This window comes from Carassius auratus, chromosome 1 (genome assembly GCF_003368295.1).
Source record: "Carassius auratus strain Wakin chromosome 1, ASM336829v1, whole genome shotgun sequence".
NCBI classification, from domain to species: Eukaryota; Metazoa; Chordata; class Actinopteri; order Cypriniformes; family Cyprinidae; genus Carassius; species Carassius auratus.
Genome location: NC_039243.1, coordinates 8,526,960 through 8,549,761, shown reverse-complemented (window position 1 = coordinate 8,549,761; position 22,802 = coordinate 8,526,960). Strand labels below are relative to the sequence as shown.

General features: G+C 38.2%; 2 protein-coding genes across 9 annotated transcripts; one reads left to right on the top strand and one right to left on the bottom strand.

The window, feature by feature from the left end:
* Positions 1–479: 479 nt before the first annotated feature.
* Positions 480–14,807, bottom strand: peli1a (pellino E3 ubiquitin protein ligase 1a). Of its 8 annotated transcripts, none has more exons than XM_026220648.1 (8): positions 14,646–14,807; positions 7,477–7,652; positions 7,254–7,383; positions 7,140–7,167; positions 6,809–6,910; positions 6,050–6,247; positions 3,933–4,121; positions 480–1,555 (listed from the first exon to the last, which is right to left on the bottom strand). In XM_026220648.1, exons 3-8 carry the CDS (start codon positions 7,376–7,378, stop codon positions 929–931), a joined length of 1,269 nt encoding a protein of 422 aa, XP_026076433.1. In that variant the 5' UTR covers positions 7,379–7,383; positions 7,477–7,652; positions 14,646–14,807; the 3' UTR covers positions 480–928. The 8 variants fall into 8 exon arrangements, with proteins under 8 accessions (XP_026076433.1, XP_026076509.1, XP_026076141.1 ...); XM_026220724.1 differs by lacking the exon at positions 14,646–14,807 and adding an exon at positions 8,894–9,327; XM_026220356.1 differs by lacking the exon at positions 7,140–7,167 and having other exon boundaries at positions 14,646–14,805.
* Positions 14,808–17,656: 2,849 nt separating this feature from the next.
* lgalsla (lectin, galactoside-binding-like a) lies at positions 17,657–22,069 on the top strand. Its single transcript, XM_026220082.1, has 5 exons — positions 17,657–17,807; positions 18,908–18,982; positions 19,063–19,151; positions 19,382–19,544; positions 20,548–22,069. Exons 1-5 carry the CDS (start codon positions 17,775–17,777, stop codon positions 20,689–20,691), a joined length of 504 nt encoding a protein of 167 aa, XP_026075867.1. The 5' UTR covers positions 17,657–17,774; the 3' UTR covers positions 20,692–22,069.
* Positions 22,070–22,802: the final 733 nt, after the last annotated feature.

Sequence of the window (22,802 nt, the reverse complement as noted above, 5' to 3'; positions counted from 1 at the left end):
CTTTCTTAACGTATATTTTAATATAAACAAATATTATTTATTTATTTATTTTGAAGTAAGAGTTATTAACGTAAATTTTCTAGGAATAATACAAAAATATTTCCGAGAACAATACAGTTTTCAACCATTATGTAATATAATAAAATATAATACACTTCAGTCCATTAAATTAATTTCATGAATAATCCTTTTAGGATATTTATTGTCTTTATTCTTGTATTGTTCTTTGTAGCAAAATAAATACAGTAATTTGCGCTGACTTCTTTCATTAATTGTTTTGTTCTCATTCATTGTCTGCATTTTCTGTAACATTGTATTCATTATTCTCATTCATTCATTGATTTATTTTTATTTATGTGCTTTACTTCATTCATTCAGCGATCTGAATGAATGGCAACAGGAACAGATAGAGAGTGTTTTCTTCTGACCACATAACATTTTAAAACCAGGCGGAAGAAGTGCTGCATGATTTATTCAAATATGATCAATAACTTTATTCTTTAAGAACGATACAAAAACATTTCAGGGAAAATGCAACAACAGCAGAGTTTTAATATTACACATACATAATATAATATAACAATAACCTCATTTCAGACTCATGATTGATGAAAATCGTTGGTATTTTTCAGGGTGATGATCTATGGCAGTTTGTAACAAGCACAAATGAAAGAAAAGCAATTGAGAAACAGGTTCACACACCCACTGAAGTGTGTTCGTACAGATTCCTAACATTGTTAACAGCATGGATGGTGGTTATTGTTAAGGCACGAGCAGGACAGCTCAAAGGCAGTGGCTTTCAAACAGTAAACATACGGCGAGCAGCATCAGTCAGACGGCAGTGCAGAGAACAGATGACTTGAGGGAAACTCAGAGCAGGATAGCAGTTTGGTAGAGGAGTCTTAAACACACACACACACACACACACTCAGTCCAGCAGCCCCTGAAAGATCAGCCTGACACACTTCCTGTGGCGAGCGAGCGGCCGCATGCAGAAGGGACAGGCGGGGAAGAAGCCGTGAGCTCCGTGAGGCAGCACCAGTTTGCTCCAGAAGGCGGCGGTCCGCTCTGAACACACATGTCCGCAGGGGTTGAATGCGTGTGTGGGAGGAGCGCTGTCCAGACAGAAGCCAGACTCTCGGCCCAGCTTCAGCGGCACGTACAGGCTGCGCGTGCGGCACAGCGGACACTCGCGCTCCCCCTCACACAGCGGCTCCTGCTCCAGCTCCTCTTCATCTTCCTCGGTGGAGCCCTCTTTGGTGAGCCGGCGCCGGCCCCTCCAGGCGTGGTATCCGTGCACGTGTCCGCAGTGCAGGTAGGCCCAGGGCTGGTCGTCGTGGGTGGAGCCGGTGAAGGAGCGGTCCAGGCTGGGGAAGGCCAGGGTGTGGAGGCCCACGGGACACTGCGGCCGAGCCGCGTTCAGCTCCCGCCGCAGCACCTCCAGGTGTTTGGGGGTCGGCGTGCAGGACAGACCCTCCGCCGAGCGCCACAGCAGAGTCGCGCCGCACAGATCGATTAAAGTGCCGTCCACCAGCTCGTGAGACTCAGTCTCAACCTACAGAGAGAGAGAGAAACAGAACGACATGACTGATCACTTTACTATCGCTCAAACATACTGACTGGACCAAACCCTGTGTAACCTTGAGCCATTTTTGTGTGAGCCCTAAATATATGACAATCAATATAATATTAGTTCATATTATTAAATATTAATGGAGCAATTAAATGCATTCTTATTGATTCTTTATATTGAATATCTTTTGACAAATTTACATTGATATGAAAAAATGAATAATAATATAAATGTAATCTGAGAATGCATTTACATAATGTTTATAAATATATAAAGGTATAAAAAAAGCTTTTATTACATTAATTTTAATATATTTAATTTATTCTATACAATTATTTTAGAGCTGAAAATGTTTTAGCTATATAGCATTTGGAACTGACCCAAGGGAAAACAGCCAATTCTGTTATTCATGTGAGAAGGATAATCATAAAATGGTCAGACATCAGGTCTGGTTTATATAACCATCAGAAGTCTCCTGCCCTGGAGTCGTCGAAATGTGCCTCTGCACTGACTGTAAGCGTCCACTAGAGGCCGCTCTCACCCACACGACTCCTTCACAAACACGAGCGTCAGTCAGTGCAGAGCGACAGAATGCAACAAACCACATCCACTCTTCAGAGAGCACACAACATGCACCTCAGGTCTGCAGTCTCAGCCAGGACACACAAATCCGGCCCACATCGCCAAAACACACTGCTAACACCAATATACACACAGCAGTTTACACAGGTGTGCTATCAGAACTGCTGCATTTCCACAGTTCACAGCACAAAAGTAAACTTAACATGACAGATTAATTAAAAGCTGAATCTCAGGAAAATGGATGTGGGTTTTATATATATATATAAATAATGCTCCTATATAAGCAGGATTATTACAGCTAACAAACTTAAAAGAATGGGAAAAAAGTTGTTACTTAAAATAAAATGAAAATACTTTATTAAAAGTAAACTTAAAAAATATATATATTTTATTTTGGCTAGTTGCTAAGAAAACACTTCTTGTTTTCTCAAAACGTGAAGTACTAAAATAGGTAAAAAAAAAAAAAAAAAAACTAGACATATTAGAATACATAAAAAAAAAATTGGGATGCATGATTTTGGATTTTGCTGATATGCGACATTTGTGGATGTCTAAAGTGGTTTTTGTAAAAAAAATAAAAATAACATTCATTAATAAATAAGTATATTTAAACGTATTTAATTTACAAGTGTCATGTTTGTGATTTTTATTCATGTAAGCTACATCATCCCTTATAATAATAAAAACTAAATGAAATTAAAAACAATGAATAATTTAGACACAAGTCTTACTTGATCTAAATTTCTCTTTTTTAACTTATGAAATGAAAATATATATATAAACATAAAACATAATTAAAATTATGAAACAACTTTAACTGAAACTTTAACTGAAGTGAAAACAATTAAAAACAATAAAATCTAATCAACAAAAACTACAATAGTATATAAATATACTAAAGTAACAATGAATATATATATCAATTATTTCAGTTCATTGTCAATGCAGCATTTCTCTTTTATTTTAACTAAAACTAATAAAGAAAAATGTATATGAAATTGAAAACAATGTAAAACAAATTAAATCCGATCAACAAAAACTACACTAGTATATCAATGATACCAACATAACAATGGCTGTTTTATTTAACTAAAACATTCCTTCTTTCAGGTTTTCGATCTAATAATGATTTATTCCTGAGATTCAATTTCAAATAAGACACTTTTATGAGATATACAACTCCGCTCAACAGAAATTGAGAAACCCTTTTCTGAGAGGAAATGGCTTAAAGATTTTCAGATTTGCAGTTGTTTACCAGCGACCGTCATTTCATAACCTCTCATTCTCACAAACTGTGCATCCAGTAAAAAAAGCTGCATGGTGAGGTTACGGACAGGACTTCTGACACCATGGAGACCAGATCTGAACAACACAACAAACTGCGCAGTTGGGCGGGAGTCATATCTCGCACAACACACACACAAACACACACAATCACACCAGCTATGTGCTGATTCAGTGCCTGATTGAAAAGATACACAAATATACAAATTCTTCTTCACACTGCAAACTGTGTGTGTGATTCCAGATAAGTACAGTGGGAATTCTCAAGCACTAAACTGAGTATTTACCAACACATGATCGCAGTTGTCATGGTGAAGCTGGGAAACAAGGAAATGTCACCCGAATGTTTATCTGAGCTTTACAGAGATGTCGCTATGGTCGAGTTTTGACCTCGTTCTGGATGGTTTCATCAAGCCTCAGTCATTCTTCAGTCTAATTTGGGTTGTCTGTTTAATGACAGGTCTATCAAAGGCAGCCGTATGTCAGTTCTCACCAGTTTGCCGGGTTTCTGAGCGGAGCGGGTTTCTCGGAGCGTGAAGACGTTTCCACAGACTGAGATCTCTCTCCAGGCGCTCGGTTTGGACTCGCAGGTGAAGCCGTGCCGCGGTCGCATCACTAATATACCGTTGGTGGTCAGGCCGTCCATCTGGCTGTCAGCACACCACCATTTCGCCGCTTTCTCCTGAGGACAGAGGGAAAACTGTTCATTCACTTGTTGATTCATCGATTCACTGATTTATTCATTCACTCAATTCATTACTGATTCATTCTTTTTTCTATTTGTTTTTCTCACCATATTTACAAGTTAATTTCTTTCCTAAAATTAATTTTTTCTTCACCAATTCATTGGTTCGCTCACTTAATTCTCCGATTCATTCCTTTGCTCACTTCATTCGCTGGTTAGTTTTTTCACTCACTTCATCACCATTTCATCCGTTCACTCACTTCATCACCATTTCATCCGTTCACTCACTTCATCACCATTTCATCCATTCACTCACTTCAGCACCGATTCATTCATTCACTCTCTTCATTCACTGATTCATTCGTTCGCTCACTTCATCCCCATTTCATCCGTTCACTTCATTCATTGATTCATGAATTCGCTCACTTCATCACCATTTCATCCGTTCACTCACTTCGAATCGATTCATTCATTCACTCTCTTCATTCACCGATTCATTCGTTCACTCACTTCAGCAGTGATTCATTCATTCACTCTTCATTCACCGATTCATTCGTTCACTCACTTCAGCACCGATTCATTCATTCACTCTTCATTCACCGATTCATTCGTTCGCTCACATCATCACCATTTCATCCGTTCACTCACTTCAAATTGATTCATTCGTTCACTCACTTCAGCAGTGATTCATTCATTCACTCTTCATTCACCGATTCATTCGTTTGCTCACTTCATCACCATTTCATCCGTTCACTCACTTCATTCACCGATTCATTCATTTGCTCACTTCATTCACTGATTCATTCATTCGCTCTCTTCATTCACCGATTTGTTTGTTCACTCACTTCATCACCATTTCATCCGTTCGCTCACTTCATTCACCGGTTTATTCGTTCAGTTTCTTCATTCACCATTTCATTCGTTTGCCCAATTTATCACCATTTCATTCATTCGCTCACTTCATTACCAATTCACCTGTTTGCTTACTTCATCACCGATTCAGCAATTCATTCATTTGCTCACTTTGTCCACTGAATCATTTTATCACTCACTGTGGTCACCAGTTCATTTATTCGCTCAATTCATTCATCAGTTAATTATTCTGCTAACTCTGTTCACCAATTAATTTGTTCGCTCACTTGGTTCACCAATTTATGTGTACAATAATTCACCAGTTCATGTGTTCACACTTCACACACTTAATTCTCAGATTCATTAATTTCTTCAATTTACTCACTCACTCACTCACTCACTCACTCACTCACTCACTCACTCATTAACTCACCCACACAGACTACTATTCACCTGTTTGGGGTCAGTTAGATTTTTATTTTAAATAAATGAATACTTTTATTCATTATCATTAATTTGTTAACTTGTTCATTAGGATATCAATTTCTGTTTCAAATAAATGCTGTTCTTTTGAACTTTCTATTCATGAAAATATCCTGGAAAAAATGATCATATATATATTTTTTTATATAATATAATATATGAAGCAGCACAACTGTTTTCAGCATTGACTATAATCAGAAATGTGTCCTGAGCAGCAAATCATCATATCAGAATTATTTCTGAAGGATCACGTAGTAAATTCGATTTTAAATAACATAAAAAAGTTCTTTTAAATTAGAATAATATTTTACAATATTTGAGTTTTTACTATGTTTTTGACCAAATAAATGCAGCTTTGGTGAGCAGAAGAGACTCAAACTTCGAAACGGTAGTGTAGTTCATTCGCGTCATGAATTAGTTCACTCACTCACTCACTCACTCACTCACTTGTTCACTTTCAGCCTCTCCAGGATGAGTGATAGTGGACAGATGAACACATGAAAGCATCGTGGAACAGATGGATGGATGGATGAGTATGAAAGACTGTTAGAGAGGACAGAGATTGTATTGGAGGAGTGTGTTTGACCCACCCCCAGGAAGATGCTTTTGGACGAGTCGAAGCCGGCGGCGTAGATGCGTGCGGTGTAGGGCGGCGCTCTCTGACACACGATCCGACACGCGAATCGCGATATAGTGCTCTGAGACGACAGCGTGTCGCTTTTGCTGTGAGAACCAGGCAGCGTTTCCATCACCACGAAATCAATGGGGCTTTCAGTGGACCGGCCGATCTGCAAAACAAAGACAGTTTTATAGGGTTTACGCAATGATGTAGGGGAAATTGGCTTGAAATTGAATGTTTGTATGTGGGTATGAATTGCACCAGTAACTGTGTAACTGTAAAAGCTTGGCATGCTAGTGACTCTTTAGCTCCGCCCACGACACGCCTCCCAGAGCTCGGCTGATAAGCATAATGCTGTTTCTTTCTTTTATATGATAAAACTTAAGACTCTTCAGAGATATGAAGGAGCATGCAGTACTAGATCACAGTCTCAGACCTGCCAACCTTGGACATTTGTTTTGAGGACCATCAGTGTAACGGGACGGGTGTAGGGTTTGAAGGGAGGGAGGGGGTGTAATATATCCCTAGATAGCTACATTATCACTCAAAGGTCTTTTTTCAATCATAATTGCACAATGTGCAGAATGCATGGTTTATTAGCTCTAATGAGCGAAGGCACAGTCACTGCTCATCATACTTTTTTTTTGCTATGCAAAATCCGTTGGCATGTACGCATCCAAAAAATCTGTATAGAATTCAAACACAGTTACCTGAAGAAACATAAACACACCTGAAACATGTCGGTGGTGCTGTCGTGCGTGTACTCTACGACTACCGTCTGCGCCCTGGACAGAGTATACGACACGCTGTGCTGGTTTTTGTTGCTGATGGCCTGCAGAAACACCACATGCACACCAGAACCCTTGTCAAGAATATCCCGGTTCATAATATTTACATCAGTCAAATCAGCATACAGTTCATTTATCAAATTCAGACATGCAGGAGTAACAGATGACAATGAAATGTGAGGGTGTAGTCACACTGGATAAATGTGTTGCATGCTACACATGCTATAGATGCACATTCACCGGCAGCGAAGAATGATAAGAAAAACAGCTCACATTTAAACACTCGGCTTGTGCAGAAGCCCTTAAAAATTCAATGTGACACATAAATGAGCAATAAAGGCTTTTAAAGATGCTTAAAAATGATTATCGGGGGAAATGGGTGTGTACCTTGGCGGTCTGTGGACTGCATGTGCTGTGGACGGTGCTGGGTTTGACTCCATTGGCTTTGGGTCTCTTAAACAGAGCGAAACGACTCCTTCTTCTGTCCCGTTCTCCATTCGGTAGGGAGCCATTGTAGCTGTGGAGATAAAACATTTGTTCACAGGGCTGCATTGGCAAGATTAACTAAGCATAAATGCAAATCTGTTTGAGAAAGAGGAGTGATTCTTACCCAAGGATGATGAGCTCTCCGTATTTGATGGGTTTAGAAGAGCTCAGCAGCTCCTGTTCAGGAGACAACATCACTTCGGTCTTCAGCTCAAACACTTCCTCCGAAAAATATCTCTATCTTCTCTTCTTAATCTTGCTTCCTCAATGAACCACCATCACGTTCTCACCATAAGACATCTGCAAGTGTAAACACATCAAAAGTAGGTTACACTAATGACTAAGCGACAGATGCCTCTGATCACGTCTGTGATTCACCATTTACTTTGTTCTCCCCCATCCATACGCCTGTGAAATTAGCACAAAATCTGAAGCCTCGGATGTTAGTCTTGTTCATATTCACACCTGTAGGGCAGCGCCACTGAGACTATAGTGCAAAAATAAATAAATACATAAAAATAAAACACGACCAAAAAATGGTAAATTAAATTAACCAGAAAAGACACATTTGATAACAGTTATGATGTCTGTGAAATAAGAAGGAGGGGATCTACAAATAACACTGAGAAGGTTTCACTTCCTCTCAGTGTGGGTTGGCATCAGTACTGTTTTGAATTGTCAGGGTCAAGCGGTCACAAAAATTTGGCGCTGATACGCGATAAAACCACAATATAAAAACAGCAGACGACAGACATCCCTGTTTCCGTCGCGAAAACATCAATGACTCTCGTAACCACAAATGACAGCGCTTTAATCTCTCGTATGCACCAACGAAGATAAACAAGTGCCAGACGAAAAACACACATACATATACATGCAAATCAAGGAACAGATAAACGTGCAAGCATCCGTGCAAACATAACGAGAAAACAATCATAAATAAATGTGTAAAGCAACACATAATTAACACAAGTTCCAAGCAACAAACAAAACAAAACAAAAACATGCACAACAACACATAAGCACAAACAAACACAAGGTGAATGCAACAAGCAAAACAAACATAAACAGAAGTGCAACAAAGCTACATACAAAACATGAAAAAGTGTAAATCAACGAACAAAAACCAGCACAACTTAATAATGTGCAACAAACAAAAGAAATAACTAACATAAAAATACATAAAGCAGCAAATATACACATGGACTAATAAAACAAAATGCAAATCTAAACCCACCAATACACACCAACACAACTCAACAAAGTGCAAAGCAACAAACGAAACAAGAAACAAATATAAAGCAGCAACAAACAAACCAGCATGAAGACAGCTGCAAAATAACAAACAATTACAAATCAACAACTGTGAATAAGCAAAAACACACGGACAAATCAACAGACAAAATAATCGTACACAAATACAAGAAGTAAACAACAAACTAACATGAACAAAATATAATTCTTATATAACTTCTTATCCTGAGTACTGCATGCAGCAGTGTAATGCACTTTTTCTAGCAGCTGAATACCTAACAACACACCTGTGTGGAGATGTGCAGAGCTCCTGGCTTCACCCAGCTGCGCTCTTTCCTGTAGGTCTGTATGAATGACCCAGAGAGAGCTCTCTTAAACAGGATGGATATCTGATCCGGGCTTAAAGCACTTAATCATCTGTCTGACAGAACGACTCTGACATAGGTACTGTGAATAAACTCCTCACCTCATTCCTGCCTGACACACACACATACACAGACACTAACTAAACCACACAAATCTAGATATGTCTCTTAAGGACAGATACTGTCAGCCCTAAGGGCAGTGAGTGAGTGTGTGTGTGTGTGTGTCACACCCGGCCTCGTCCCTGTATCCATGCCAGACATCTGCTCAGAATACAGAAGACATTTGCACTCTTGCCAGCCGGCTACAACACAGCACAACGTTTCCACAGCAACCCAGTATACACTGGGTGATGCAGGGCACACACCTCTGAGTTTGTGCTCTTTGAAGAGTGCGAGGGGACGTTTGCTCATGATGAACTGTGATTTATGAGCACATTCTGAGGATCCAAACACACACACATGCACATAGAAGCGTGCATGCTTCGCTCAGATTTCTGGGGTCGTGAAACATAATGGTTAAAGATACACATTGTTGCTAGGGTGTTACATTATCATCCAACACGTGAAAATCACAGGCCTGATCACTTATAAAAGTAATTGCATTTTCATTATACAGTATTTAGTCCTAAAATGTTGTTGCAATCAATTAAAATGTCATATCAACTCATAATAAACAGAATGCACATGCACACAGTGCAGCATATATGCATATGTAATAATATATATGTACTATTCCCAGGACATTACATATATGTGCATGAAAATTAACTCTTTAAACTTAAAACTTTAACAAAAATTATCTAAACACTAGTGTAAATGTTTTTTTTTCTTTCTGTGAAACGCTGACTTAAAGTTACTTAAATATAAATGTTTTGTCTAAAATTTACTTACAATAGTCACAGACAACTCTCTTTTTGCACACTTCTTTCCTGTAGTGTCTCTCATACTAATATTCCTGCAGGCCGATTGATTTATGAATATTACTCACTTTGTCTCCGTTCGACCAAAGTGACTGGCTGGAATCAAAATGTGAACAGTGCAAGGTGAGCATTATCCAATAGTATTACTGCTTGTGCGTTTAGCCCCACCCACTTTTGAATCAACAAGCTAGCAGTGGCTTCTGATTGGTTTTAAAGGGAGTCATTTAATTTTCTTATAAAGAACATTATTTTGTGTATTTGGTGTGATGAAATGTTATGTGGTTTAAGGTAAAAAAAAATATATATATATATATATATATATATTTTTTCTACATACTATACATTATTGTTTCTCCATTATGCTTTCTGAAACCAATCGATTTTTACAAAGCTCATCGTTCTTAAAAGCGTGGTGGCTCTGATTAGCAAGCTATACAGTGCATTTTGATTGGAAGAAACCCATTTCAAATGAAGGATTTTTTGCATCCAATGGGGACATAATCAGAGATTATAATGACTTTCACTGTCTTTTTTTGCGTTGCGTGACTGTCCTTGCAAAGTTGGAATTGCCCCACTTTATAGAAACAGCCTTTGTGTTGTCGTCATCTCTCCCAGGTTCAGGAAACAGTCCTCCGTTAAATGCACTGCACACATCTGAATATTTGGTTTAACTGTTCTGGAACAGTGTTGTAAATATAACTTAACCACTGATGTCTAATTGTTTCCTCTTTGGGAAGACCAAACAAAGTATTTGCACTTTCGTCTCCACAACATCGCAGCTGTGGCAACAGCAAGAATCAAACTTCTGCCTTCTTTCTTTGCGTGAACGTTTAGCCGGTGTTATGCAAATCTTCCCACACAGTGATGTAGACATGTGGGGGCGTGTTTAAATGAGGCGTTTTAGGAGGGTGAGGACGAGTCTTAACTTTAATAAAGAACATCTCTTTGGGTTTGAGACTTTAGTCTTTGCAACTTTAGGGAACGTATCTCTTCACAAACAGCTTGTAACACTCTGAAGAGAAAGGAAAGCTGACCCCTTTAATTTTAAAGCATTCGTTTTACGCAAACGACCACAGATATTTTCCTCACACTGTGCACGGTTAAGCAAAACAAACTTCTTCAATTCAACTATTATCCCTCAAGGCACTATTTGAGGAATAATAGTTACATTTATGAAGTGTATGAAGTAATATCTAAAAGTGAGAGGGACAAAACCCCAATTATATAGCAAACACACACGGCTAATAGCAGCTGAAGCTCTGATGGTCAGATCTGACAGAGCTGGCCGTGTGAGTCGTTTCCTCCTGCTCCAGAGGGAAGGTGGCTCCACACAGAGCTTCATTCACCCCACGTCTGACTCTGAAAGCCCCTCACTGGGCTCTCAGCTCTGGATGGACCCACGAGTCAAAGAGTGACTTCACTGTCAGACAACAAAGGATCTTTCATGACACACACTATCCACACACACTTACACAACCTGAGATTGAGAGCACGCTCAGCTCAGACAGAGCTGGAGTTCAGTTCATCTATTGTATGTGTAAGAGAGACGGTTAGACTCGACGGTTTGTTTGCTTAAGCATGGCATTTGAGCAATGCAATGGAGAGAAGTCTATGTTTTGATTAATCTGCCAAGGCTTATTATCTCAGATTTACATAGAAATGTAAATGTAAAGTCAGTTAGTGTTGTAGTGTTTCTGATTCAGACTCTTTAAGGATCTAATGCAAATATAAATCCAAATATTCAGGAAATCCCAGCACTGATTCTGTTTGAATGATTTCTCATTTATTCACATGTTCGGAAATCATAAACAAATTAGTTATTTTTATTGCACAATCATCTCTCAGTTGCACAGCACATTTTTATCAATGTCAGGTTTTGCAGGAAAATATGTTTTCAGGATAGACAGAAAATGGCCAGAGAAACAGCAGCCATAGAAGTTTTTACATTTGTCCTTCCTTTTTTTACATTATCATTGCTGTGCATTAATGAGTTTGAACATTATAGACCCAGTGCATCCTGGTCTGTCAATTTAGTGCACAATATCTTCTGCAGAGAGCAGCTTTAATCTCAGCCGAGTCCGCATTGACTATGAACAGTGTTCAACATACAAAGGACTTTGATGAATATGGAGTAATTAACAGAAAATAAATCCTAAAATTCAAAAGGAGAGAGTCGCTAGAGCCCAATGGATCCAGAGATCAGCTAAAGACAGAGATAAGTGTGAGAACGAGAAGAAACACAAGAGATCAGAGGAGAACAAAAACAGCGGAGGGACAGTGTGTGTGTGTGTGAAAAATAATGTCATTATTTTTAGGATTTTGCATTTCATTGGTGACATATTTCTTAAGCAAATTAAGTGATTATTTAACATAAACCATTTTTTGTAGTGTTTCAGTTTAATTATTATTATTAGCTTAATTTTCATTAAGATGTTTGTTATGCATTTCAGCAGGTGTGTGTTTACACTAAATAACAGAATGATGTAGCCCATGCTGACAAAAAATTATTCAGTGGGACTTTTTTTCAATGAAGCATGTAAAATGTCATTATTCAACTCAAAAACTGGACACTGAAAGCACACGTGCAAGCTGTTTTCATTATTCAACAGAGAAAGTGACATGAATTTAAAACATTTAACATAACTTGATAAGATGCATTTTTGTTATAATAGGTGTGTTTGCATTTTACATTTACATGTCATCTGCTAAATGACTGAATGGAAATGTTTGCATTCATTTTAGGAGAACAAATGGGCAAACGGACAAGCATTGCTATATGAACTAAACTGAATAATGAAAACAATTCAATATAAAACATTTCTAGTTTAATTATGTAATTTTACTACAGCGATTTTTTTCTATTATAAACTTTTTTTCTTCTTCAAAAGTTTAAAGTGTGTTTATTGATTTATTTATTGATGACATTAGTGGCTAATACCAAGTTATCACAGTTAAAAAAACAAAAAAACTTTTGTAATGCTCATTTTCTCATCGTCAGATGATTTTAAGATGGTTTTGTAACCTCAAACACGACAGATTAAACCCCCCCACGCGCGAGCGAGCCTGTGGAAGAGGGATCGAGCCTCCTCGGACGGACACTGAGGAACATTATGCGCTTTTTTATATAAACCTAATATATACTTTCGCAGCATTCAAAGCTGAGCGCATCCGGAGTTAAAGCTGTCAAGTCAATGTCAAAAACGCTGACAGCTGTCAATCAATCAACGCTGCTGATCAATTCCGATTTAACGACAACCAAAGCATACACTCTCACAACAAAGAAACAAGAACAAAAAAAAAAAAAAACTATATATATAGCTATAAAAAATAAAAAAAATAAAACAGGCACTATATGTAACGATTTTTTCATTTGAATCATAGGTTAATTAACATTCAGTATCTATATAAAGTCTGTATTTATTTCGTAGACTAACAGAAGTTTTCGAATTTATTTTAGTTTGGCTAATTAATTACTGCGGAGTTCAATGCATTTTGCAAACTTCTTGCAATCGTTTGCATAATAGATATAAACCAAAATTAAATGTGCCTTGCAGTGCTTTAATTTCCATTAACTAAAGGTTACCTCTTATAAGCTTACCTCTAATAAGACTTTTTAGTGTGGCTTCTCAGATATGCGCCAAACTAAAGAAACTCCGGGAGGACTGGGTTAGTAGCTGTCGGAAATAAATGACAACAGTCGTTCTGTTTGTCGGATAAAATGCCAAAAATAATCACGTCAGGCGTGAGGCAGGATGTCCCCAGCAGTCTCCGTGCACAGTGACAGATCTCCAGAATCATACCGAGTCTGCCTACGAAGCGTGAGAGCTGACGTCACAGAGCGCACCGCGGCGGATTATGGGTAATGTAGTCAATCCCATTAGTCTTTCACCATCTCCACTTTACTTTTGTTTTTGTTACAGGAAATATCTCATTTTATAACTAACCTATTTAGCAACTTAGATATCTATGTCAGTAATTTTACATCTTCACCATTTAAATTAACAGTACAGAATAGAATGGAATATGCTATATAGGCTATATATAGCACAGCGCAAAATAACAAAGTTAGAATAGAATAGAATAGAATAGAATAGAACAGAAGGGAATAGAATAGAATAGAATAGAAGGGAATGTGGCATATAACAGCATGGTGAGATATAAAAACGATAGCATAACAGAATAGAACATAATGTAACACTGAGATAAACTGACTAGATTAGAACATGATATCAAAATAGAATAGAATAGAATTTAAATTAGACTATATTAGAAGAAACAGGCTAGTTTAGATCATATAGCGAAATAATAGTATGGAATGGAATACAATACAAAAGTATGTGGCATATAATAGGCTGTATGGCATAATTTAATAAAGTATAATCAGACTAGATTAGATTAGAAGAAACAGACTAGTTAAGGACACTTAATATCAGATTAAAATATAATATAATAGAATAAAATTAAACACAATAGATAAAAAAAACATATATCACAATAGAACAGAATAGATCTCAGTATCTGGTGATAAAATCCCAGGGTGACATCATTGTTTCTCGGTCCGACAGCATCTCATAAGTGCGTGTTTGACGAAGCGAGTGTTTGTCATGCAGTGATAGGGTGTCATTGTGGTGTGTTGAATCGACACAGGTGTAGTCATGGGTGTAGTCCACACAAACACAAACAGGGAAAGCCATGCGTTTACTCACACAGTTTAACCTTTAGTCTCTCTTCAGACCAAACAATCCCCAAATTACCCTTTAAAGTGAGTCAGATTCCAACACACAGCAACAGCATTCAAACACTTCCTTCATCCGTCCGCTGTAGGCAAAGCCTGGCAGAGGTGATAATCTGCATCTGTTCTGTTTCATATCCGTCTGTCTGTCTGTCTGTCTGTCTGTCTGTCTGTCTGCCCAGCCCACCCCTCACTCCGTCTCTCTCTCTCTCTCTCTCTCTCTCTCTCTCAGAGCACATTACGCCCCGGAGACATTTTTTTTTCACCAGATGTTCCTCTAAAGGAAGTACTTCAGCATGGGTTTGTTGCCACAGTTGCAACTCAACACACAGCAACATAGCAACCGTCCCTCACCGACTGCCCTGAACTTCAATGGGTGCGCGCCGCCCTCTCTGCCTCGGCCTTACATAATGAAAATGTTATGCTAACGCAAGGCAAATATTAAGTTACCCCAGCTGCCAAGGGCTTGTTGTCATGCTCTCATGGAGACAGTTGCCATGAGTATGAGTGTGTTTACACTGTGTTTTAAATACCCTGAACTTGGACTGGGGAGGGAAACAAAAGGACTGCTTGGCCGGAGTCCTGATGTCTGAGTGTGTGTGTGTGTGTGTGTGTGTGTGTGTGTGTGTGTGTGTGTGTGTGTGTGTGTGTGCTATAGCTGGGCGTAGGAGATAGAAAAGCGAGATATTGCATTAGAAGTCTTTGTCTGTGTAACACATTGGATTGTTGTCTTCTCGAGTCTGTGGATCTCAAACCGGTCGTGCACCATAGGCACAGAACAGTGAACCATGACACAGCAGAGCTTTATGATTTATTTTAAAACTCTTTACAAAGGGACTCAAATCAAACTGACACGCTTTTTAAACATGAATGAGGCAACAGGTTGCTGGTAACAGACGCAGTTAGGAGACGTTTGGAGATCAGTTTGCTTTGAGAGTCTTTTGGTTGATGTAGGTCATGCAGAGAGAACATTGTGTACTTTGTGGTTATAAAAACATGTTTTGTTTACTATTTTTAAAATTTAATTTTATAGAAAAGTAGACAGACAGACAGACAGACAGACAGACAGACGGATAGACAGACAGAAGACAGAGACAGATAAATATATAGATAAGGTGTTTAGTGTTAAAGAAAGGCAGAAACTAGAACATTGCTCTTTACTGCCCCCTGCTGTATATAAACTCACAACACAACTCATGTGTTGGTGTCTGTTCTGTTGTTGTGCTGCCTTTACCTTTATTTACACAGACAACTTATCAGTGCTTTGAACATCAAAACAGGCAAAATATGAGTTTCTTTGGGAGTCACTGTGTGAAGTGGCACTGTGTTCAGTCCAAGGTCCTCCTTCGGTATAAATGAGTTACAGAGCGGAATATTTTATAGCTCAGTGGAACGAACTTCTGTCTCAAACCCTTTCCTTCCATTTCCTCGGGCTTCTCTCTAAATTAGTTTATGTTCACAAATTTGACTCTTACGCAACCGTAGGCTGGAATTACCAGTCTACAGATGGTTTAAATTCGCATTATTTATATCTCATCATCTTAGTAATATGTAATGGCCATGTGGAATCAGTCTGCTGTATTCATGTATCATGAGATATTAAATGTTTATGACTACACGTCTAGAGTTAAACACATTAAACGGTGATTGCTCAGAAGCTGCTCTTTAACAGACTGAGAGACTTTATGGAGTTCTCAATTAAGTTTCATTTAAACACGTCTCCATTGTGTCCCTTACCAATTAAATCAAATGAGTGATATTTAGCTGACATTAATGATTCTAACAGCAAAGCTCAAATATAATTTGGTCTTGTTTTTTTTTTATATTCAGATTTATGACAAATGCAAATAATAAATTAGATAATTCATAAGTTATACACTTTTTGAACTTTGTTTTTGCAGCGTAATTAGCTGGTTGAGTGAGTTCAGGTTTTTATACACTGTTCAAAGAATACTTTTTTTCTGAGCCATTTTAGCCGGCTGTCCATTTAATGTGTTACTTCCTGTTTTAGAATCTTCAGAGATGCATTTACATTTACGTTTAGTAATTTAGTAGCCTAGATAGTTTTCTCCAAAACGACTTACAAATAAGAGCATTGGAAGCAATCAAAAACAACAAAAGAGCAATGACATATAAGAGCTATAACAAGTCTCAGTTAGCTTAACACAATACACATAACAGGGGCTTTTAAATAATATAATAAATAAAATGAAAACAGATAGAATAGAAAAATAATTGAGCAAGCTAGTGTTAGAGGTCTTTTTTTAGGTAGGTTTGCTGGTCCTAGCTGGATTAAACTGGAAGTAACTGGTTTTAGCTGGTCTCCCAGCCTGACCAAACTGGTTTAAGCTGGTTGTTCCAGCTCTGACCAGCTAAAGAAGCACCAAAACTCTCTGCAAACCAGTTATGACCAGAATGAATGACCAGCTAAAACCAACCAATTTATACATTTTTGTAAACTCATAAAATTTGACTAAGAATTATTTATTTTATTTTATTTTATTTTATTTTTTAATAAAACCGGACGTTCAGAAATAATATTTTCATAAAATGATAGCAAGACATTCTTAAAATATATTTTGGGTACCATGTTGCACATACAAAAAAAATTGCTTTACAGCATTATAGCATTAGATCCAAAAATATACAGGCTACCATGCTAATTTTAGTTTAGTTAGATGGCAGTCCATTTTTTTCACACACTGCATTAACATTCCTTGATTTTCAACATAAGCCTTACAAATTTACAATTTAGGATTCTTTTGTCTAAGTGTTTGAACAGGAGTTTGTAAGAACATGCTGAACTTATTTAACATTATATTTTAGAAGTGGCTTCAAACATTATATGATGTTTTAAATTTATAGATTTTTTTCAAAACAATAAAAAATAACATTCTTCTCAGTCCCAGGGCCATAAACACAGTTTAAAGTCATTAGAGCTGATTAAATTTTAAGGCGAGCGCTCGGATTAACGTCCTGCCACGTCACAACGCAAAACCTGCTGGGCGCGCGCTGATTGGACGGACGCTTCTCTGTGCGTCTCTGCTGGCGGCTGGGAGTATTACACGCGATCCGAGCGGATCAGTGTCCCGACTCCGTACCGAACCGAACCCGAAGCCGAGCGCTCTTCTCGGGCTTCCTGGAGTGGAAGATGGCGGATCTGAGCGCAGTTCGACAGGAACTTGTGAGTATTTTCATTCTGGGGACTGGAAGCCGTGTGTCCTGCTTCACACACGGAAACAAGTTTGTCAGCAGCGCGAACTAGATCAGAGAATACGAACATATTGATGTTTTAAAGAAATGGCATACCAACAAATAACAGCCATCATTTACTTACTCTCCTGTCTTTCCAATCTAAACATGTATAAATCTACTGACTCTTGTGACACACAAAAGATGATGTTTAGCAGAATGTTAACACTTGTTTTACAATGGAAGTGAATGGGGACCGGAGCTGTCAAACTCCAGAGTAGTGCGCACGACTGATGCGTTATGAAGCGACACAGGAACAAATTTAGTCCATAAACAGTTTGTTTTCAGTTATAGCAAATGTCTTTGGTTCTTGTATGTCTTTATATTTACCTGACTTTAAATATGCATAAGCGTGCTGAGATTTGAGAGCACAGATTTTTCAGTGAACAATGATTCAGAGTCATAAGACTTGGGGATATAGTTATTATGGGGTACTGTTAGGATATTTTTATGGTGCTTTTTTCCCTCTGGAGGCTTGATAGCTCTAGTCTCTATTCACTTTAATTATATGTCCTTCCAAACCTTTATAAATGTACTTTACTTTCTTTCTGTGTAACACAAGAAGAGATGTTTAGGAGGCGTCTCTTATAATGGAAGTGAATGGGGACTGGAGCTGTCAAACTCCATGTATGACAAAAAAGTAGTGCATACAACTGATGTGCTATACTGTCTTTTAAAGCCACACAATAATTTTGTGTGAGGATAAAAATTTGTTGCATAAACACAAGTTTGTTTTCAGTTATGTCAGTTGTCATTGGTCCTTAAATATCTTGAGAATCTCCGGCAAACTGGACAAAGTTTCCAGCAAAGAAGTTCATATGGGGTACTTTTGCAATGTCGTTTTGGTGCTTTTCGTCAGCTTTGATATAGTGCATCTGTATGTTCTCTGAATCATTCCCGTTCAGATGGATGTTTGTATGTGATCCATTGTTTCCACCTGTGCTGTGTATCATATCAATATGTGTAATTTGCATGATTTTTGCACAAACGGCCGCCTCTTCACTTCCTGGTTGTGCTTTATCCACACTTCAGAGAAACAGAAATCTGAGCAGTTCTTTCGGGGAGCTTCCGTGTACATCATCGCAAAAAGAAGAGCAACAGAAACTGGTAATGACCCGACGGCCGTGGTTTAGTCTGTATGTGCGTGTGGTTTTGTCTCACGTCTCTTTCTGTGCTGTGTGTCTCAGGCTGTGCCGTTCTGCGGCGGCATCCGGGGAGGAATGAGGCCAGGGAAGAAAATCACCATCATGGGCGTCATGAACGCAGATCCGGACAGGTACGTCACTCACACACACAAGTGCTCACACACACGGCTGTCCTGTGCTTCATCATATCTGGATAACTTGAGCGATCAAAGCTTCTAGCTAGTTAAAGAATGAGGTTTGACAGAAAAGCTTCAGATAGAATCACAGCGTCTAGACGATGACCTCCTGTACACTGTTGTTGTGGCTCGTTCGGTTGCTAATTTTAGCTCAGTGTTGGATGTTTCTGTTCTCTCTCGGGCAGTTTTGACATCAGTCTGACGTGCGGCTGCGGGGACGTCGCTCTGGATATGTGCGTACAGTTCGAAGACCGGGAGATTCTGCGAAACGCCTGTGTTTCTGATAACTGGGGCGAGGAGGAGAGATCGATACCCTACTTCCCCTTCATCGCAGAGCAGCCTTTCAGGGTCAGTGTCATCATCATCATCATCATCATCATCTGAACTACACTGAACTCAATCATGTGTTGTGTGGGGATACAGACTTGCAAAATGAATGGTGGCTGTCTGCTACTAAATAGTTGACTTGTTGGTATGTAATAATATGAAGTAATAGACAGAAAAATATTAATTGGAACATTTAAAAGTTTGCATATGCGTTTTTATTGAATATCATATTTGATACATCAGTTTTTGTTTTGGCTCATATAGTATAACACAGTGAGAATATAGAGGAAAAATGTGCAATGTGGTGCAGTTCCTGATGTTTATTACAAGGACAAAAAGTAAGATCGAATTCTTCTTGTAATATAAATCAATGTATAAATCATATAATAAATCAATATTATCTTTGTCACTCTGTATCTCCAATAATGTGTCATAGCAAGATGATTTTCTAATGCTTAGTTTTATAATCTAAGCTCTTTAGTTTCAAAACATTTAACGCAATGCATTACACTGATGATTAAACGTTCCTCTAAAGCCTGATGATCATATTTGATACTGGTTTGGGGGACATTTTTACAATCACACTGTAGATAGAGTGACTTGTGAATATTCAACAAATATAGACATCATAACAGGAACATGAACATGCAATTTGAAGTTGTAGCTGAATTAATGAGCTGAGTTTCCTGTTCTAGTGTTGTTTGTTTTCTCTGGGGAAGTTGTGGCCTTGTGGTTAGAGAGTTTGACTCCTAACCCTAGGGTTGTGGTTTCGAGTCTCGGGCCGTCAATACCACGACTGAGGTGTCCTTGAGAGCAAGACACTGAACCCCCAACTGCTCGCTGGGCACAGCAGCATAAATGATGCCCACTGCTCCGGGTGTGTGTGTGTGCGTGTGTGTGTGTTCACTGCTCTGTGTGTGTGCACTTTGGATGGGTTAAATGCAGAGCACGCATTCTGAGTATGGGTCACCACTCAGCTGTATGTATGTCACTTTCACTTTCTCTCTGTGTTGTTGTTGTTCAGGTTGAGATCCACTGTGAGCACTCGCGCTTCCGTGTGCTGGTGGACGGCCATCAGCTCTTTGACTTCTACCACCGCGTGACGCCGCTGACGGCCATCGACACCATCCAGATCAGCGGCGGTCTGACCATCACCAAGCTGAACTGACCTCTGACCTCTGACCTCTGCGGCGTCACATGAGAGCAGCTTCACCACCTCCCATCCGTTCTGAGCATTAAAGACTGTGTGACACCGCTTCTGAATCATCCACCACTGATGAACTCAACGTGAAACTGCGTTTATATTACAGCTATAACGAGGCATTTATTTTTATTCGCTGAAGCATTTTTAGCAGAAGTCAACATGAAACACCATTTGCAACCCATTTATTTAGTTTTTTGAGTGCAACAGGATGTTAAAATAGAACATGGGGTTGATTTTCTTCCATTAGGATAAATAACTATGTGGCTGACGTATTTTTGTAGTAAAACCAATAAGTTTGCATCATCCTAGTCCTTTGACTTAAATCCAATAGGATTTTTCCACTGGCTTTTGAATTACTGCAGAAAATTTGCTCTGTGACCTGCAAAAGTTTATGAATTTTGACATCACCATCACTAAGATTCATACAGGTCTTTCAGTCTTTATTTAAAAACATTTTCCATGAAAGTTTGAGTTGAATAGTTTACACAATGCGGCTGTGAAAGTGAGCAGTGAGTGGAGGAGTTACCTTGATGACATTTGATGTCCCACTGAGCCACTTGTTAGCAACCGCATTAAAACCTGAAAATATCCTGAGCTCCTGTACAACACGGACCTTATTTTAGGCATTCAACCAAAAACCCATTCAAAAAAACACTGAAACATTGACTTAAGGACAATGGATCCAAATGAGCCAACGAAAATGAACAAAATTGGCTTCCAAAACTACATCATCCCTGCAGTACTCTAGAAAGAGACCGCATCAGAGGTGTTTCAGAGATATGAGACTAAATATTTAACACTGTAAGACCAAGAAAGCAAAAACAGTCTGGATTTCATGTTGACTTTGTGGTGTTAAAGAGGAAATGAAAGAAATGTAAGATGAATGTTGCCGTCAGTAGTGATAAAACTGAGTTCAGATGCAGAAGAGTAACTAACAACAGAGCGCTTGAGAGCGTGAATAACTATTTATGAATGTACTGCCTAATTTTAACCTTGTAACTCTCCAGCTAATGTGTTTATTTATTTCCTAAATACGCGTTTATAAACTAAACATGGTGATTTGAGAGTTACATTTGTTTTACAGCAATAGTAGTGATCTTTCCATTGTAATTCCATTGTCAAGCACTTAAACATATGTAAAAGCAATGCATTTTATGATTAGTTGTGTTAACGAGATGATGTGATGAACCGCTGATGATGTGAACTTTATTTACTTGAGACCAACATAAAATCAGGGAGAAAATCATTGCATTCCAGGGCTTTGTGTATTTATTGTCTCTGAGCACACAGTGTGTTTTTAATGTACACTCATTGTTCTTACTTAATAAAGACTCCTAATGAATGATATTGTATTGTCAGTGATGATGATGATGATGATGATGATGATGGCTGGTTGCAGCAGGGCCGGACACATTATTGATCACTAGTGATTTTTGGTATATACAGAGAGATATTTCAAACACACAAGTGAATTGTGTGATACATTCCTGTTACTTGAAACTTTCTCATCCATTCTGGATAGTTTTATTGCTTGTGGAAGAGTCTTGTCGTCTTCCTGCATATCGTGCTGTTAATGTCTTGCCTTCAGTTTTCCTGTTGGCTTTCTTATCTCTGCTCTGCTTCCTGATGATTACGTCTATCATAGAAGAGCCGTTTCCTAATTTTACTTTATGTTAAAGAGACAGCATTAGATGGTAATGCTGTGGTGCTTGCTAAGCCTTTGCTTGATTTGGGCCAGCAAGCCAAAACTGACAAAAAAAATAAAAAAAAATGGGTTGGATAAATAGATAATATATATACATAAATAAATAACACCAAAGTTCTATAGCAAGTATATAAAAGAATATGTAAGCTTAATTCAACTTAGTACATATTTATAAAAAAAAAAATTTACAGTGTAAATTAGGTGTTTAGACAGTGTAAAATAAAAATATTTTAAAAAGTAGATTCAAAACAATAAATTAAGAGATTACTTAAAAAATAAATAGTAGAATAAAATTAGATTAAAATGAAAAACATAAGTAGAATAGAATAAAACAAATACCTCACTAAAAATGGATAAAAAAAGGTTGTCA

Coding starts and splice junctions, on each gene's coding strand:
- peli1a (XM_026220356.1), bottom strand. CDS start 7,547: ATGTTGTCTCCTGAACAGGAGCTGCTGAGCTCTTCTAAACCCATCAAA. Junction 7,384..7,476: donor GGAGAGCTCATCATCCTTGG/GTAAGAATCACT, acceptor TTATCTCCACAG/CTACAATGGCTCCCTACCGA. Junction 6,248..6,808: donor GCACCACCGACATGTTTCAG/GTGTGTTTATGT, acceptor TTTGTTTTGCAG/ATCGGCCGGTCCACTGAAAG.
- lgalsla (XM_026220082.1), top strand. CDS start 17,775: ATGGCGGATCTGAGCGCAGTTCGACAGGAACTT. Junction 17,808..18,907: donor GCGCAGTTCGACAGGAACTT/GTGAGTATTTTC, acceptor TCCACACTTCAG/AGAAACAGAAATCTGAGCAG. Junction 19,545..20,547: donor TCGCAGAGCAGCCTTTCAGG/GTCAGTGTCATC, acceptor GTTGTTGTTCAG/GTTGAGATCCACTGTGAGCA.